The sequence below is a fragment of the Ovis aries genome, chromosome 8, assembly GCF_016772045.2.
Source record: "Ovis aries strain OAR_USU_Benz2616 breed Rambouillet chromosome 8, ARS-UI_Ramb_v3.0, whole genome shotgun sequence".
In the NCBI taxonomy this organism is placed as follows: Eukaryota; Metazoa; Chordata; class Mammalia; order Artiodactyla; family Bovidae; genus Ovis; species Ovis aries.
This window is the reverse complement of record NC_056061.1, coordinates 49,725,148-49,745,273: the sequence shown is the minus strand read 5'-3', so window position 1 is coordinate 49,745,273 and position 20,126 is coordinate 49,725,148. Positions and strand designations below refer to the sequence as shown.

General features: G+C 39.3%; 1 protein-coding gene across 3 annotated transcripts in view; it reads right to left on the bottom strand.

Moving 5' to 3' along the window:
* Positions 1-20,126, bottom strand: part of RARS2 (arginyl-tRNA synthetase 2, mitochondrial) — a 77,062-nt gene that overhangs the window by 51,600 nt on the left and 5,336 nt on the right. For 2 of the 3 annotated variants that reach the window (XM_060419574.1, XM_004011287.6), the window contains exon 2: positions 2,777-2,850. In XM_060419574.1, the coding sequence (XP_060275557.1) occupies positions 2,777-2,850 (74 nt within the window). Of the gene's footprint in view, positions 1-2,776; positions 2,851-7,634; positions 7,679-20,126 lie in introns of all 3 variants that reach the window. The other variant, XM_042253419.2, reaches the window with a different exon arrangement.

Genomic DNA, 20,126 nt, shown 5'->3' with positions numbered 1-20,126 from the left:
TACTAGTCTCAGGATCCCTGAGGCCCTGTAGCCAGTTGTCTTGTGACCCAGCCCTACCCATCTGCTGGCTTGTACCAGGCCCTGGGGTCCCCTGGCCATACAGCCAGCCACCTCAGGACCTAGCCCTGCTGACAAGCTTGTCAGCATCAATAATGGGACACATCAGGCCAAGTATATCTCTGGGCAGGAACACAGCCCCACCCAACTGAAGGTCAGGTATCTCAGGACCTCCAGAGTCCCAAGCTTCCCTGAGACTTGGTCCTGACCACCAGAGGGCCCAGGACCCACCCCCTCATTGCTGGCACTACTCCTGGACCCTCAGGTTACATTAGACCCAGTACCATCTACCAGTGGGCTGACACACTGGGACCACTAGGGGGGCCTTGCAGTTATAGACTCCAGGACCTGGCTCTGCCACCAATGGGCCAACACTAGCCCTTGGACCCACTGGGGCTCTGTAGTCAATTGACTTCAACCAACCATGGATCACAAAGTACCGCAGTTCATGCTAGCTAAAAAAAATCCACATATAGCTGCACCCATGCAGTTCAAACCCACGCTGTTCAAGGGTCAACTATATAATTCAGAAAATTAGACTACCTGAACAAATAGATCCATAGCACATTAAATAAACCACATTAACAAAAATAGTATTTCTTAATTTTCCTGGCATGTTATAGCACTTTAGAATCAAATTAGAAATACAGAACAGTTAGGCTTTGTTTCAGTACTCTAAAGGATAACTGGGGTTATGAAGACAAAGCAGTAGCAATTCCTTTATTTTAAACAATTTCAATATGCAGAATTTTCGACTGGTAGACTAGAGAAATTGAGGCCCTCCTCATTATTTATTTTCTATGAAACAAAGTCTTAGTATTTCAGACTGCTAAAGTGGAACTGCCTAAAGGAACTCAAAGTAGGTATAGAAAATCTTATTCAAAAGAGGGGCCAAGACAACAGGCAAGTGAAAAGATGCTCAGCTTCTCTATTCACTAGGAAAATGTAAATCAAAATGAAGGTATCACCTCTCATCAGAATAGGTACTGTCAAAAAAGTGAGAAATAACAAGTGTTGACAAGAATGTGGATAAAAAGGGACACTCACACACTGTTGGTAGGAATGTAGATTGGTGCAGCCACTATGGAGATTGCTCAAAAAGACTAGAACTACCGTATAATCCAGCAACTTTTGGGTATTTATCCAAAGAATATGAAAACACTAATTTGAAAAGATGTAAGCACCTATATGTGTACTGCAGCATTATTTATAACAGCCAAGGTATAAAACAAACTAGTGCCCATAAATGAATTGATACAGAAGATGTATACACACACACACACACACACGAACAATGGAATGCTACTCAGCCATAGAAAAAGACGAGATCTTGCCATTTGGGACAATGCGGATGGACCTTGAGGATATTATGCTAAATGAAGTAAGTCCAACCAAGAAAGAAAAATATCATATGATTTTGCCCACATGTGGAGTATAAAGAACAAAAAATAAGTGAACAAATCAAATCAAACATGCAGATACAGAGTTCCAGTTACTAGAGGGGAAGGGGTGGTGGGGAGAATTAAATGGGTAAAGGGGATCAGCTGTATGATGACAGATGGAACACTAAATTTTTGGTGGTGACATAGCACGCTATAATGTATACAGAATATTGTCCACGTGAAATATATATAATGTTACCTCATTTAAAAAAAGAAACAAAAGATGGGTCAAGACAGTTCAGCTTACTAAAGGTCTTTGAAACATAAAATAAAAACTGAGACATTTCCATTATTATGCAAAATGCCCTTTACAGATTCATAAAGTAGGTAACTGTTTGCAACATTGTATCAGTTTACATATAAGGCCCATCTTTTGGTCAGTGGTTTCCTCTATTCTTGGAACTCACTACAGATGAAGTTGTAACAGGCTATTTTAAAGATGCTCTTTTACAAGACCATATGTAGTTTTCTACTTATCCATTTGTCCTATGCTAGGAAAAAGAACATTCATTCTACTTTGTCTTAAAATCTTAACAAAGTTAAGGGGACAAAATATTTAAGGACGTGATGGTATAGTAATAATGGTATCATTATATGCTAACAGTATAATGATAATTTAAGCTTAAAGCATTAAGCCTACTATGTAGCTAATTTCTTGCCAGTATTAATTAACTGAGAGGTATTTTATTCAAATATTGAAATTTTCTAGTCAACTGGTAAACAAGTATCAATGAGAATGACCAAAATCACAAAACAGATCTCTCTGAATCCAAGTAGCAACTATATAGATCATATGTAGCCCTAACCAGTAGTTCTCTATCACTGGGGGGTTCTCAAATGGAAACAAGCAAAAAAACTGAAACAAACAAAAAAAAACCACCAAAAATCTAGCAGTAAACATGTCACAATAGTATTCAGGCATTAGATAGGTGTTTAATCTCTAAGATCTCTTCAAAAACTCTGATTTTCTAACTAGAATCATAGTTCTTTTATTTGCTGTTACAGAATTAAATCAAATCTCATTCCAAATTTCTCAAAGACTGCCATATAGTTATTACACTAACATCAAAACAACATGAGAATATTAATATAATCTGCCATGTCAGCGTATTAAAGTACAGAATTTTTATTATTTAAAGCCATGGAAATAACACATGAAATCATGTATTAAAGGATAATTTCAAGGACTATTTTGTAAACTGGAGAGTAACTGCATTTTTTTGTTAACTGACAAAATCAATCACATTCTAGATCATTACAAATATATTATACTTAACTCTTTTCTGGAAATAGGAACTGCAGATATTGACTTGATCAAGTTTTCTGGTGGAAGATCCAACACTCTGGAAAGCTAGAAATAAAAAAAAAAAGAATAAAACAGAGCAAGATTGTTAATATATTTGTTCCAGATTAACAGAATGCTACTCAACAATTAAAAAAAATGGTGAACCACAACACAAATGAGCTTCAAATGTACTTTCTTTCGTGACAAGCGCCAGACTCAAAAGACTGTATAATGTACGATTCAACTTATTAGACATTCTGGAAAGCCCAAAACTCTAAGATTGAAGATTAGATCAGTGGTTGCCAGGAGTTGAGGGTGAGAAGAGGGTTTGACCATATATTGGCAAACAGAACTGTTTACTAAAAAGGAAGAAATTTCATATTTGCAAATTTAAAAAGCTTTTCTTCAAAGAGTAGGGATAAACCACTGAGGACCAAAGATAATTTCCTTTTATTCATTCATAAAGTCTTTTTGTGCTAGACACTGTTTTAGGAGTTGTGGACACAGCAGTGAATAAAAGACAAAAATCTCATGCTACTTAAACAAGCAAACAAATAAATAATGTGGGGGGAGGGGGGACCTGACCCCCAGGCTCTACCAAGTTTCCTCCCTTGCATTTTTGAAAAGCTCACTTACTGACTATAACACAGTCACAGTGAACTATTGCCCTCATCAGAAACTCAAAGTTTGTTGGAGGAGACATTCCTACTTATTGAATGATTCTCAAACGACAGAGATTTCTTACATGCCTAGTTTTTCTCCCAAACAATCCCATGGATCACTATTGTAGACTTCACTTCATGAGTGGTGAAACTGAAGTTCAGAGAATTTATGTAATCTGCTTAAGCAGAAAAGCAGAGATGTGAACACAAGCTATCCTATAAGTAGAACCTACATTTTTAATCTCTATGTCACATCTATATCCTTTCAAAGAGAAATGCATGAAAACAGAACAGTGAAACAGCAGTACAGTCACAATGAATTTGAAACTGTCTTCACCTTTCTCCCCTAATTCCTCAATCTTTATGCAGCCTCTGCAATGATCAAGTCATAGCTGGTGACAGCAATGGGGTGAATAAAAAAAGAACGCTGGAAGAGATTAAGAGGCAATCTTAATCCTCTTCAGAGGTGTTTGTAAGTGTTCAGAAGGAGAGGAATGAAACTAAAGCCACTATACCCATTATGAGTAATAATATCTATCCTCCTAATATCAACAGAAATTGGTAAATTTCATAAACCTAAAAATGGTTAAAACTTGCAGACCTGGAGCTATCATTTATGTTTAGGATACTCTGTATTTCTACTTTGATCTAGCATATGCTTATTCTTTAAGTTTAAATCTCAGAGTGCAGTCTTTATTTTTAAATTCTAGCCTTTAGCAACTGAATTACTGTATACTTGACAAAAAAGGGTTTTTTCCTTAAGACACTTGCCCAGAAGTGGATAAATAGTTCCAAAGCATTTACCAAATAAAGACTGTAATAGTTCATGTTTATATTGCAAAATGTTCCTGCCAGTACAGCTACATCAATAATAAAGCATCCACTTTTACTATCTATGAGTCCTTGAGAAAGTCATTTTACATCAATGAGCTTAAGTTTTCCTATCTGAAAAGCAGGGATAACAAATCTATTAATAATAAACTAGGGCTCTTGTAGGGAGAAGGCAGTGGCACCCCACTCCAGTAGTCTTGCCTGGAAAATCCCATGGGCAGAGGAGCCTGGTGGGCTGCAGTCCATGGAGTTGCTAAGAGTAGGACAAGACTGAGGGACTTCACTTTCACGCATTGGAGAAGGAAATGGCAACCCACTCCAGTGTTGTTGCCTGGAGAATCCCAGGGACGGGGGAGCCTGGTGGGCTGCCGTCTATGGGGTTGCAGAGAGTCGGACAGGCCTGAAGTGACTTAGCAGTAGCAGGGCTCTTGTGAGGACTAACAAAATTGTGTCACATAACAAGCATGTAATAAATATTATTTCCTTCTTCCTTTAAAGGGTTTTATTTTGGCCATGTCTTTCAAACTTACCCATAGCAATAAGATCTTCTGCCTATTCTTCTATTATATTTTTGCCTATTTTAAATATATCTAAACTCTGCTAAAAAATAAAAGACTGTCACTCACCATGCAGTAATACACAAATTAAATCATTAGCCACTGTAGTTGCTGACCAATAATATACCTGACAAAAAACAGAATGAGGCACTCTGTGCTTTGGAAAATCAGGCCCCTTAGAAAGGTCTATGTACATCTCAGCAAGAATTTTAAGTCTAGATTCTTGAATCTTCCCATATCTGAAGAAGCACTGAAATAATTAACTGAGACATTTGTTCCTTGTGATTAGCTATAATCTCTTACTGAGATGTAAGCTTGATTGTATGCATTCCCTAGCCAACAACCATGAGTCAACTGGCTTCTCTTCCTACCTCTTTAGAGCAATCCACTCAGCGCTGCGAAGTGGCAGTCTCCCAGGCTACAGTCATCAGTAAGGTCCCTGAGTAAAACTGAAACTCACACAGTGGAACACTACTCAGCCATAAAAAGCATAAAGCCATCTGCAGCAACATGGATGCAACCAGAATTTATCATAATAAGTGAAGTAAGCCAAAGAGAACGACAAATAACATATTGCTTATATGTGTAATCTCCAGGAGATGGTGAAGGACAGGGAAGCCTGGCGTGCTGCAGTCCATGGGGTCACAAAGAGTCGGACACAACAGGGCAAATGAACAACAAATCTGTGGAATCTAAAAATATGACACAAATGAACTTATCTACAAGACAGAAAGAGACTCAGGACAGACAGAACAGACTTGTGGAGGAGAGGTGGAGTGGGAGGCTGGAGTTCGTAGATGTAAGCTATGATATATGGAATGGATAAATAATATCTGTATAACATAAAGAACGACTGACATAGTATCCTATGATAAACCATCATGAAAACATCAGAGAATGTATATATATATGTGTAACAATTACCTTGATATACAGCAGAAATGAAACACTGTAAATGTTTACATTGTTTAAATGTTTACAATGTTTAAAAACTGTAAATCAACTGTACTTCAATAACAAAACACTATAAAAGACATGGTGAATTTGGTTGTGTTGTTGTTCAGTTGCTCAGTCGTGTCCCAACTCTGCGACCCCAATGAACTGCAGCACACTACACTTTCCTGTCCTTCACTATTCCAGAGTTTGCTCAAACTCATGTCCATGGAGTCAGTGACGCCATCCAACTATGCGCATTTGCCCGCTATGTGTATTTTCCCACAATTAAAACCCAAAAGACAGACCTGCGGATTAAGTAGTAGAAAGAAGTCTTCTTTAATCATCTCCCATTTCCTACCCATTAACAAATTAAAATAAAAAGGAAGGAAGAAAGAAGAGAAGGTTAGAGGTTGGCTGGTTCTCCATCAACAAATACACATGATAGGCATGGCTCAAAGTTACAAACTTCAAGAATGGAAACCAAGGAAAGATAAAGCAGATTCTGAGAAGAAATGGAGCAGCCCTGTTTGGCAAGACTCCTAAACTGAATAAACAATCTCATTAATACACCAAATCTGGAGAGAAAACATTGAATTCTTCCCCCCACCCCCTAACAACCCATCTATGACTGATAGATGCTACAGAACTGCAGGCAAGCACGGGTAAAACAGAGAAGTGATTGAGGGCATTTTCCAGCAGAAGTGAAGATTCTAGGGCTAGAATCTGAGGGTCTCCACAATGGAAACACAACATACTCCTCAATCACAGGCAGTAAATCCTGATACTGTGTTGCACGGGCAGGAAGAATCATAGGAGAAATTTTTATAGGAAGATGGAAAAATGTCAGAACTAGCAGCAAAAATATGCCAAGTCAGAGTTCAGGAGCAATGTGTACAGGTCACCACGACCTCCTGGAGAGACAGAACAGGAGTGGAAAGCTGCAGAGTGTATATTTTGTAACCACAAAAGTGAGCTGAGCCAAGAATAATGCTGATATGGAGAGTAAGGAAGTTGCCCACACACTGTGGAATCAAATATAAAGTCTGGGCAGAGGTGTCAAGCACTAGTAAGATGAAAAAGAACAGGCATGAAAAACAGACAAACTGAAAGAGAGCTCGATAAGGAGAGAGAAGGGGTCCCTACTGAAAGGGAAAAAAAGACAGAATGAGAGGAATGTGGCATACAAGAGATCAAAGAACTCTAGAAGAAAAATACAACTTAATACAGACATTCTTCACAAGGGTTTCAAGATGTCTGAATATAATAACAAGAACTAAACGACTGAAACAGAGTCTGATGATCAAACATTATAGAACTAATAATTAAATACAAAGGAAGAGTGTAGTCAGAACTGAAAATAGAACATAAAAGGGCTAAGATAATCAGAGAATATACATTTTAAAAAACATAAAGCACAGACAAAGGTAAATAAAATTGGGTACAAGATAACTCAACCTTAGAGTAACTTGTGTCCCTAAAATAATAGATAGCCAATGGAAATTTGCTGTAGGACTTAGGGAACTCAAACTAGGACTCTATAACAACTTAGAGGGGTGGCAAAGAGCAGGAGGTGGGAGGGAGGGTAAAGAGGGAGGGGACATATGCCACCTATGGCTAATTCATGTTGATGTATGGCAGAAATCAAACCAATACTGTAAAGCAATCATCCTTCCATTAAAAATGTAAAAAACAAAACAAAACACCAGCAGCAGAAAAGCAAGTGAACAGGAAGAAGAGGTACACTGCCTCTACAGCTGCAGTAAGTCTAGAGAGACAAAGCACAAACCCATGCTCCAGCGTGTCAAGAAGAGATGCAAAAGATTCTTAAGCAGAATGGAGCAGCCTTATTTAGCAGGGCTCCTACCTTAGTCTCATTTACCAGCAGTCATAGAAACGGATGAACAAAACCTAAGAAAAATAGAAAGTACTCATATATACCGTGGCTCCCCCAGAAGCAGGGCCTGGGAAAAGGACTGCATGCAGGCAGTTTATCTGGGAAGTGATTCCTGAGGGCAGAAGTGATATATTGGGGAGAGTGAGAGAAGAGAAAAAGTAAATATGAGATAATGCTATCAAGGTCACTGATTCAGGCAATAGCGGCTTAATTTCTATCTTACTTTTGTATACAACGTATACCGAAAGTGTCTATCCAAAAGTAGGGAGCAGGAGCCTCCATCCCTCAGTGATCCAGCGGGAGGTCCTTGAGAGTGTTCACTCCACTCAAGCTGAGTCTGTGTTGGTAGCAGGCTTTTTGACAGGATGAAGTGCTGTCGATGCTAAGTAAATGGAAGCACGTGTGAAACTGTTCACATCAGTGGCAGCTAGAATCAGGTGTGACACAGGTAACAGGGCATAATTGTCAATAAAAGGGAAAGCATCCCTGAAATAAAGAACTAAATCTAAATTGTGTATTACTAAGGTTAAAGCGTCTGCCTGCAATGCGGGAGACCTGGGTTCGATCCCTGGGTTGGGAAGATCCCCTGGAGAAGGAAATGGCAACCCACTCCAGTATTCTTGCCTGGAGAATCCCATGGACGGAGGAGCCCGGAGGGCTACAGTCCACGGGGTGGCAAAGAGTCAGACACGACTGAGCGACTTCACTTCACTTTCACTGCCATGGCACACCACTCACCAGTAAAATGACGGAACTCGATCTCCATGCACCATTATGGAGAAATCTTTTAATATTTGAAACAAAGAAACAAAAAAAACACCCCAACATGCAGAAGGATAACTAAAGTTTGCTTACTGCCTACATAAAATTTAATAACTTGCAGAAGAATACTATATAGGAGTACTTTTGTAAGTAGTAAGTCACATGCACAGATATGATAAACACAAAACCTCATATGTGAAGAGAGTTTGCAACCAGAGATGGATACCCAGGGGATTTTTAATAGTATTGTAACAGTTTATTTCTCAGGTTGGGTGATGGGTACATGGGTATTAATAGTATTCTTCTCCATGATTAAAGATTGTCTTAAAAAGAAAAAAAGAGACAAACAAATGGAATCTACAGATCAAATAAATGACTACATCAGCAAAACGCAATACAGAAAATGACACATCCTGGTCAAGTCACCACATTTCAAAAATGAAGCACCCAATCAAGAAGACTCCGGAGATGAAATAAATGTATTTTACTGTCACCATGTTACTTATTCACAAAGATCACATTCTGGTTAAAGCAAATAACTTAGAATTTATATAGGGTGAGTTTCATCTACTGGAGAAGCTACAAAATGATACACTTGTTTCATCTGCTCAGTTGGTTTTTAAATTGAATTAGTTGCCAATATATGAAAATCAGAAAAAGTTAAAATAACATTAGATTATTGTATACTGTTTGCATCTGTGGTATCAGACTTTGGAAAATCAAAATCAGAACTAAACAACCTGGTGTTATGCTTTATTTCTAAAATGAAGATTTTTAATATTTCTAAATCTACTATTTTCATTTTATTTTAAAACATGCTAATTTTCCTTTTGATATGTCTAGGATTTTTTATCTGAAAAGTCATAATTTCTTTTTTAAAAAAGTTAAAAAAATAATGCCCTTCTTGAAAAATCTACTCATAAAGAAAGGCAGCCAATTAAGCTATATATCAGGAAGACTGGTCATATACCACGTAAGCACTATATTTAATTAAAGAGAATAGAGGTATGTAGATATCATTAATAAGTGTTACTTTGACAAAGTTACTGAAACAAATTAGGAAAGGTAGAGGAAAGTTACACTGCGGGGGACGACCCGTGAAGGGTTAAGTCTTGGGAGCTCCCTGGCAGGTATGCCGGGCCCTAGGACACGTGCCTAAGCTCCCTGTCCCGCCACCCTCAAGAGTTTTTATAACCCTTAAGGCTCCAAGATGTTTGGTTTCGGCAACATTTCATAGAAGATAGATTATCTTATTGTGTATATTTCATAGAAGATAGATATTCTGATTGTGTTCTGTGGTAAGGGTCTGGTGATTGTATCCTGAGATTAAAAAACAACCTTGTGAGTGCCTTAAGTCACGTACTTTACCCTATATATACCGCAGCACAATAAAGCAAGGTATCAGCCATTTTGGTCTGATCCTCTCAACCCCATCTTTTGTCTCTCTCTTATTTTCTCAACCCCATCTTTTGTCTCTCTCTTATTTTCTTAGCGGGGACGCTCCGTTCTCTCCCTGTGCAGGTGTGACTCTTGCTTGTGCTGGCCGCGGCAGGTGGCGCCCAACGTGGGGCCGTTCGACAGTTCTCCTCGCCACTACTCTTATTAATTGAAAAGAGTGAGTATATGAGTATACAAGTGAATTAAATTGAGGAGGAGTAGTAAGGTATATAGTTGAGAGTATAAATATGGGACAGACGCATAGTCGCCAGTTGTTTGTGCATGTTATCTGTAATGTTAAAACATAGGGGAATTACTGTTTCTAAACCTAAATTAATCAATTTTCTTTCATTCATCGAGGAAGTTTGCCCTTGGTTCCCCAGAGAAGGTACAGTAAATTTAGAGACATGGAAGAAGGTAGGGGAACAAATTCGGACTCATTATACTTTACATGGCCCTGAAAAAATCCCTGTCGAAACTTTATCCTTTTGGACACTAATTCGTGACTGCCTGGACTTTGATAATGATGAATTAAAACGTTTAGGAAATTTATTAAAACAGGAAGAAGATCCTCTCCATGTTCCTGATTCGGAACCCAGATATGCTGTTCCCGAGGGGGTTAAAAGCGACCCTCCGTTTTCTAACTTATTGCATCCTTCAGATAATGATGATTTACTTTCATCCACAGATGAGGCAGAATTAGACGAAGAAGCTGCTAAATACCATCAAGAAGATTGGGGTTTTTTAGCACAAGAAAAGGGGCGTTAACATCTAAAGATGAATTGGTTGAATGCTTTAAAAACCTCACTATTGCTTTACAGAACGCAGGAATCAAGCTTCCTAGTAACAATGCCAAATCTCCTTCTGCTCCGCCTCTTCCCCCTGCTTATGCTCCTTCTGTTGTGGCTGGTCTCGATCCCCCTCCAGGGCCCCCTCCACCGTCTGAGAACATGTCTCCGCTGCAAAAGGCATTGAGACAGGCACAGCGACTTGGTGAGGTTGTCTCTGATTTTTCTCTTGCTTTTCCTGTCTTTGAAAATAACAACCAGCGTTATTATGAATCACTGCCTTTTAAACAACTGAAAGAGTTAAAGATTGCTTGCTCACAATACGGTCCTACCGCTCCATTCACCATTGCTATGATAGAAAATTTGGGTACTCAAGCTTTACCTCCAAATGATTGGAAGCAGACAGCTAGGGCATGTCTCTCAGGGGGAGATTATTTATTATGGAAATCTGAATTTTTTGAACAATGTGCTCGTATAGCTGATGTTAACCGACAGCAAGGTATACAGACCTCCTATGAAATGTTGATTGGTGAAGGCCCTTACCAAGCTACTGACACTCAACTTAATTTCTTACCTGGTGCATATGCACAAATATCAAATGTGGCTCGGCAGGCATGGAAAAAACTTCCTAGCTCCAGTACTAAGACAGAGGATCTTTCAAAAGTCCGGCAGGGACCTGATGAGCCTTACCAGGACTTCGTGGCACGACTTTTAGATACTATAGGTAAGATAATGTCAGATGAAAAGGCTGGGATGGTATTGGCAAAACAATTGGCTTTTGAAAACGCTAACTCTGCTTGTCAAGCTGCTTTAAGACCTTATCGAAAAAAGGGAGATCTGTCTGATTTTATTCGCATTTGTGCTGACATTGGACCCTCCTACATGCAAGGCATTGCTATGGCAGCAGCATTACAAGGAAAAAGCATAAAAGAGGTACTTTTCCAGCAGCAAGCCCGGAACAAGAAAGGACTTCAAAAGTCAGGTAATTTGGGTTGCTTTGTTTGTGGTCAGCCTGGCCATCGGGCTGCAGTGTGCCCTCAAAAACAACAAAGCCCTGTTAACACTCCTAATTTGTGCCCACGCTGTAAAAAAGGAAAGCATTGGGCGCGGGATTGCCGTTCCAAAACGGATGTTCAAGGTAATCCTTTGCCCCCGGTTTCGGGAAACTGGGTGAGGGGCCAGCCCCTGGCCCCGAAACAATGTTATGGGGCAACACTGCAGGTTCCAAAAGGACCATTGCAGACCTCTGTCGAGCACGAATTGCATCGGTGTATAACATCAACAATGCCAATACCACCCTTTTATGGGACTGGGCACCTGGAGGAACACCTGATTTCCCCAAATATCGAGGACAGCATCCACCCATTCTTTCTGTAAACACTGCTCCTATATTTCAAACTGAACTGTGGAAACTTTTGGCTGCTTTTGGTCATGGTAATAGCCTATATTTACAGCCCAATATTAGTGGGAGTAAATATGGTGATGTAGGAGTTACAGGATTTTTATATCCCCGAGCTTGTGTTCCTTACCCATTCATGTTGATACAAGGCCATATGGAAATAACGCTGTCATTGAATATTTATCATTTAAATTGTTCTAATTGCATACTTACTAATTGCATTAGAGGTGTAGCCAAAGGAGAACAAGTTATAATAGTAAAACAACCTGCTTTTGTAATGTTACCTGTTGAAATAACTGAAGAATGGTATGATGAAACTGCTTTAGAATTGTTACAACGCATTAATACCGCTCTTAGCCGTCCTAAAAGAGGTCTGAGCCTGATTATTCTGGATATAGTGTCTTTAATCACCCTTATAGCAACTGCTGTTACTGCTTCTGTATCTTTAGCACAATCCATTCAAGCTGCTCATACTGTAGATTCCTTGTCATATAATGTTACTAAAGTAATGGGAACTCAAGAAGATATAGATAAAAAATAGAAGATAGATTATCAGCTTTATATGATGTAGTTAGAGTTTTAGGAGAACAAGTTCAGAGCATTAATTTTCGCATGAAAATTCAATGCCATGCTAATTATAAATGGATTTGTGTTACAAAAAAGCCTTACAATACTTCTGACTTTCCGTGGGATAAGGTGAAAAAACATCTGCAAGGAATTTGGTTTAATACTAATGTTTCTTTAGATCTTTTACAATTGCACAATGAAATTCTTGACATCGAAAATTCTCCAAAAGCTACTTTGAATATAGCTGATACTGTCGATAATTTTTTACAAAATTTATTTTCTAACTTTCCTAGCCTTCATTCACTGTGGCGAAGTACAATTGCTATGGGCGCGGTTCTGACTGTTGTGCTTATCATAATTTGTCTAGCTCCTTGTCTTATTCGTAGCATTGTTAAAGAATTTTTACATATGAGAGTTTTAATACATAAAAACATGTTGCAACACCAACATCTTATGGAGCTTTTAAAAAAATAAAGAGAGGGGAGCTGCGGGGGACGACCCGTGAAGGGTTAAGTCTTGGGAGCTCCCTGGCAGGTATGCCGGGCTCTAGGACACGTGCCTAAGCTCCCTGTCCCGCCACCCTCAAGAGTTTTTATAACCCTTAAGGCTCCAAGATGTTTGGTTTCGGCAACATTTCATAGAAGATAGATTATCTTATTGTGTATATTTCATAGAAGATAGATATTCTGATTGTGTTCTGTGGTAAGGGTCTGGTGATTGTATCCTGAGATTAAAAAACAACCTTGTGAGTGCCTTAAGTCACGTACTTTACCCTATATATACCGCAGCACAATAAAGCAAGGTATCAGCCATTTTGGTCTGATCCTCTCAACCCCATCTTTTGTCTCTCTCTTATTTTCTTAGCAGGGACGCTCCGTTCTCTCCCTGTGCAGGTGTGACTCTTGCTTGTGCTGGCCGCGGCATTACACCAGCCATAAGAGTGTCATGTATACTGCCTAAATCTGAAACAGCAAGATTTTAAGAAATTTATTAACATTCAATGTTATATTAGTTTCAGGTGTACAACACAGTGATGCACGAAATGACAGCCAAAATAAGTGCAGCTAGCATCTATCACCATACAAAGTTGCTACAATATTAGTGACTATATTCCTTATGCATACATTGTGTCTGGTGACTTAATTATTTTACAGCTGGAAGCTTGTACCTCTTAATTCCCTTTACCTCTTTTGTCTGATTTCCCCAGCCCCTCCCCTTTGGTAATCACCAGTTTGTTCTCTGCAGAGATGAGTCTCTGAAACATTAAGATTAAAAACAAAAACAAAACGCTCCAAGTTGTGATGCTGTTCATGATCTCTTAACTGCTCATTAGAAAATGAGGGCTCATTTAGAAAATATATCAATAATTCTCTGAAATGTACTTTTGTTGCTGCTGTTAAATTCACGCTAAACTGTGTTTAACACTTTTTACTTAAAACTACATTTAGGTTACGAATATATGAGGAATCATGATAGCATACTTTTAGCAGTCGGACACTATTCATTGTAAAACTTAAAAAAAAAAAAACCTGGTTACAATACAGCCCAATTTTTATAAAAAGCCTATCTATCCTTTGTTTTTTCCACCTGTATACCTGCAAAGAAATGTATCTAAAATAAAGGTCAACATTAGTGATGATAACTACTTATGCGGGAGATTTTAAAAGATATTCTTGGTACCTTTTTTATTGTAATTCCTTACAATAAGCAGGTATTACTTTTGGAAAAATGAGAAAGGTTTTCTCTTTTATGCACAACTTTATAAAAGTATCTGCTGCTGCTGCTAAGTTGCGTCAGTCGTGTCCGATTCTGTGTGACCCCGTAGATGGCAGCCCACCAGGCTCCCCCGTCCCTGGGATTCTCCAGGCAAGAACACTGGAGTGGGTTGCCATTTCCTTCTCCAATGCATGAAAGTGAAAAATGAAAGTGAAGCCGCTCAGCCGTGTCTGACTCTTAGCGACTCCATAGACTGTAGCCTACCAGGCTCCTCCATCCATGGGATTTCCCAGGCAAGAGTACTGGAGTGGGGTGCCGTTGCCTTCTCCGATAAAAGTATCTACTGTTAAGGAATTCCTGTTGAAAATTAAGCAGTATGGTTCAGATACACAGTTTTCTGGTTACCTAACTTCATGTAGGGTTGTTGCACCGTACCCTGCAGGCCTGAAAGCCTTGTGGTTGCCCAACCTGGAGACCAAAGAAAGGGACCAGGAGACAATGCCAGACACTAATGATTTATCAGATAGAAAAATCTTACATGTCTGAAGCCTGGGACCTGGAAAACATCCCACCCTGTAGAGCAGACAAGACACGGCAGCCATTTTTGCTACTTGCGGGAAGAAGGAGCTACCATTTAAAGGCGGAACTGCCGCCAGGTTGGCTCACCAGTTACCAGAAAAACCAGCAGCTGAGGGAGGGGGCAAGAAACTAGGCAGTAACTGATTAAGCCCTATAATTAAGAGGACTGGATAGTCATTTGAGTGAAGCAGGGCCTGGTCAGCAGAGAATACAGAGAGCAAGGGAACAGCCATCTTGAATGGCCTGACCAAACAGGTGCTAAAGTTTTTAGCTAGGCTAGTGGATAATGATTAGGTCCCCAACTCCAGCCTCTGGGGGTAGTGGTGTGGAAAGGTGGTTCAAAACACCACATCCTCACAACTCTAAGATAATAATGACTAATGAGTACTGCATTTATACAATATATAAAACACAATCCTGAGCACTCTATTAATTCTTAATGACAAGTCTATAAGGTAGCTAAATAATTTTCCATTTTACAAATGAAGTACAGTGAACTTACCTACTTATCAGAGAAGCTGGATTTAAACCTGTATCTTCTGTTCTTAATCACTATACCAGGGATTCCCACATTTTGCTGCCCATGGGAATGACCCAAGGATCTTTAGAAAACACTGGTGTCTGGCTCCCACATGCAAATATTCTAATTAATACAGGGTGTGACCTGAGCAACAGATGTTAAAAAGTTCTTGGGATTGATTCCAATGTGAGGTAAAACAGGGGGACCACTATACTATATCTTTCCGCTGCTGGTCATCCTTAGCTAGCTGCTATCAAACCTGAGTGAATATCAGAATCACCTGATAAGGTTTAGAACTTCAAGGCCCCTACCCCATCACAGCCCAAGGGACCTGGGCTGACATATTGTTTTTAATGCTTCTCAGGTGATTTTCACCTCATGTAGACAAAGTGAAAGTGAAAGTGAAGTCGTGTCCGACCATTTTCGACCCCATGGACTGTAGCCTACCAGCCTCCTCTGTCCATGGGATTGTCCAGGCAATAGTACTGGAGTGGATTGCCATTTCCTTCTCCAAGCTAGAGACAAACTGCATAGGGAGATACCAGCTGCCTCCTGTGTTAACAATCAGTAATTGAGGGAGGGTTTTTAATTAATTTGAAGAGTATAATTCAAATAGATGGGGCATACACACAAAAATAAGACAACGTTAAGAACCACTGTCAAATATTGGAGAGCATGGTTTTTCATTTCCTTATGGTCTTATAGGTTCCGAATTATTCTGGAAATAATAGGACTTTCTTCAACTGTCTCTGAGATTGAAATTAGTGTTTTCTCTGATGAGAAAGTGACCTAAGAGTTTCCTTGGCTACAGATTTCCTTTTATTCCCCTTTAGGTAAAGGTGTTCTCCTGGGTTTCATCTGGGGCTACCACAGATACAACAAGGGCATTTTGCTAGCCATCCATTTGAGGCCTCATAATAGCGAAAGAAAAATTTTTTTAAGAATATGTCAGAAATTTACTTAGTTGAAAATAAAACACTAAAAGAAGAATAAGGCTCAAAAATTTAAACCTGAAGACAGAGGAATAAAATCCACAAAACGTTAGGCACAGTCCTTGAAAAATAAACTAAATAACTTACAACTGAGCAAAGAGGAAACCTGAGGTTGAGAGCAGAACCACGTCTAAAAGGGAGAATCAAAGTGGAAATTCACATATGCCAGATCTGGTTTGGGAACCTACCATCACAGAGTCTCATGTATTACACAATAACAACACCTACTGAACGCTTACAGTGTGCCAGGTACAATTCTAAGCCTTGGACTTGGCAATCTAAAGTCAAAGATTCTAATGTAACAGAACCTGGCTCCAGGATACCTGGCATTAAAAAGACAATAATTAATCAGCTTGAGGGCAGTTCTCAACAATTTGTTTCCCTTACACACAGGCACACATAAGTCCTACATTTGATAGTCAGGAACTGAACACAGAGTCAAAAAAAATATACTATCAGTGTGGCTAGTCTACATAGACTTGAAATTCAGTTAGGAGTTTAACTTGCCAGGTTCAAGATCAAAATCTCCAATAACCACATAAAAAATCCTAATTTAGCTGATGAAAAAAGGATCCTTATGCTTTAGCAACCATATAGGTGGCAGAACTGATACCTTATGAAAATTAGTTCTATATTTTTATCCAGATAACAGTCTACAAGGCAATGAGTTTCAAAATTCTTGAAAGATCAATCACTTTTCAAGATTCTGAATTACTTAAACTATAAATTATCCTTGGTTATTCCTCATTTCTGACTCTACTATAACCAGATCCTAGGTGTATGTCTGCCAGCAAGAGCCAGTGCACCAGTATTACCATACATGCAGAATTTCTTTAGGTCTGAACTAGTTCAAAGACTCAAACAGTCAGCAAACAAGGTATCAACTGAAACTTCAGTTCAGTTCAGCCACTCAGTCATGTCTGAGTCTTTGTGACCCCATGGACTGCGGCACACCAGGACTCCCTGTCCATCAACAACTCCTGGAGTTTACTCAAACTCATGTCCACTGAGTCAGTGATGCCACCCAACCATCTCATCCTCTGTCATCCCCTTCTCCTCGTGCCTTCAATCTTTCCCAGCATCAGGGTCTTTTCAAATGAATCAGCTCTTCACATCAGGTGGCCAAAGTATTGGAGTTTCAGCTTCAGCATCAGTCCTTCCAATGAATATTCAGGATTGATTTCCTTTAGGATGGACTGGGTGGATCGCCTTGCTGTCCAAGGGACTCTCAAGAGTCTTCTCCAGCACCACAGTTCAAAAGCATTAATTCTTTGGCACTCAGCTTTCTTTATAGTCCAACTCTCACATCCATATATGACTACTGGAAAAACCATAGCCTTGACTAGACGGACCTTTGTTGGCAAAATAATGTCTCTGCTTTTTAATATGCTGTCTAGGTTGGTCATAACTTTTCTTCCAAGGAGCAAGCATCTTTTAATTTCATGGCTACAGTCACCATCTGCAGTGATTTTGGAGCCCCCCAAAATAAAGTCTGTCACTGTTTCCATTGCTTCCCCATCTATATGCCATGAAGTGATGGGACCAGATGCCATGATCTTAGTTTTCTGAATGTTGAGTTTTAAACCAACTTTTTCACTCTCCTCTTTCACTTTCACCAAGGGGCTCTTTCATTCTTTGCTTTCTGCCATAAGGATGGTGTCATCTGCATATCTGAAGTTATTGATATCTTCTGCCAGCAATCTTGATTCCAGTTTGTGCTTCATCCAGCCCAGCATTTCTTATGATGTACTCTGCATATAAGTTAAATAAGCAGGGTGACAATATACAGCCTTGACGTACTCCCTTCCCGATTTGGAACCAGTCCATTGTTCTGTGTCCAGTTCTAACTGTTGCTTCCTGATCTGCATACAGATTTCTCAGGAGGCAGGTCAGGTGGTCTGGTATTCTCACCTCTTGAGGAATTTTCCACAGTTTGTTCTGATCCACACAGTCAAAAGCTTTGGCATAGTCAAAGGTATGACCTAAATCAAAAAAGAACTTCCCAAATGATTTGACAGTAAGTTACCTGCAGTTATTTATAATGAAAGAAATTTAGCATGGCTCTTACAGAACTTGTGCTTTGAAGCTGAACTGAATGCGGGTGAGCCTGTGAAAATAGGTTGGAAGCAAAGTACACACTTAGATAATATAGTTGTTGCTGTGGTTCACCCAAATGTGTGAGAGCATCTTCCTAAATTACCAGGCCTAAAATTACCAGGCAAAATTTATGTTGGGGAGATACTCCAGCTTAGGACTAGATGACAACTGGACTGGTTTAACGGTTCCTTGAGGTCATGAGATTTGACAACACAACTCAGCAGTCAGGGAGCCGTGTCTGCTATTCACTGTTATCAGTGTATCTCCTCTATCAATTTATATATTCAACAGATAATAAATTAATGAGGAGGGGAGCTTAAGGTCTTTAAAATGTAACAGTCATATAACAATGAAATGCAGTGAGCCTGTACTGGAAAAAAAGGCTGTTGAAAAACATCAGCAAAACTGGAATGGATTGTAAATTAAATTTTAGAAAAAGTCTATCAGTGTGATATGAATCTAGTAACTGAACTGTGGTTATCTAAGGTAAGCCTTGTTCTTAGAAGTAAACAATTGGGTATTAGGAGGTTCAGGAGTATAATTTATGAAACCTACTTTCAAATGATACAGCAAAACAGATCATACAAATATAAAGATAATGATGAAGCAAATGTGTAACACATTTATTGGTGAATCTCGAAAAAGGGTGAATGGAATTCTCTCTACTACTCTTACAACTTTTCCATAAGTTTGAAATTGCTTCAAAATTAAAAGGAATTAAAATGAACTAGCTTAATTTATCCTCAACATCAAAACCTAAAGGACAAACAAGTGAGAAAGGGAAACAAATCTATACCGTGTCATTATGTTTCTGAGCCAGAGAGTGCTGAACATTTTACCAAGGTCATTGTACAGAATCCAAACAATTTGTGTTTTGAGTCAGTTGGGTTGGTTAGTCACTGAACTCCACAGTTTTGTAGCTCTGTGACTTTATTCTCTCCATCTTCTTGAGTCTAAGTGTCCTCCTCTATGAAGTGGAGATAATGCTGCCAAGAGCACAAGATGAGTGAGATGATTAAATGAGATGCTAATATCAAGTACTGAACACCTCATCTGCATACCACTGTGCTGAGGGTTGGGAGACAAATCTCTATGGGACTCTAAGATTCTGCAAGTCTTATGTAAAACCCAACTGCTCTTTGCCCTGGACTATCTTTTCAAGGATGCTTGTATTACAAATAGCTTTGTGAGACAAAAACAGTGTTGTACATCAGAATAAAGGGGAAAATGCCTGCTGTCATTACAAAAGTCTCAGGGTCCTCTCCTATATAATACACATCATCTGACCCTCTGCACAGAGCCCTCTGGGAAGAGTTGGAGCTTGGGGAATCCACACAAGAAAATGTTGATACTCTGGCTACTACTTTTGCTGGGAATAATGAAATAATATAATCCTTTCTCCCAGGGCTCTTATTTTCTGCCACTGTCCATGAACTGTGGCTGACTAACTTGTAGGGTAAAATCACAAACTCTTCACAGTTTTCAACACCAAGCCCTCTGTGTTAATATTATATTATTAAAGCTTATCAATAGCCCTGTAAAGTTCAGCAAAATGCTGCATGGTACAGGTAAGATATTCCATATCATCATCATCATCAATCCTTG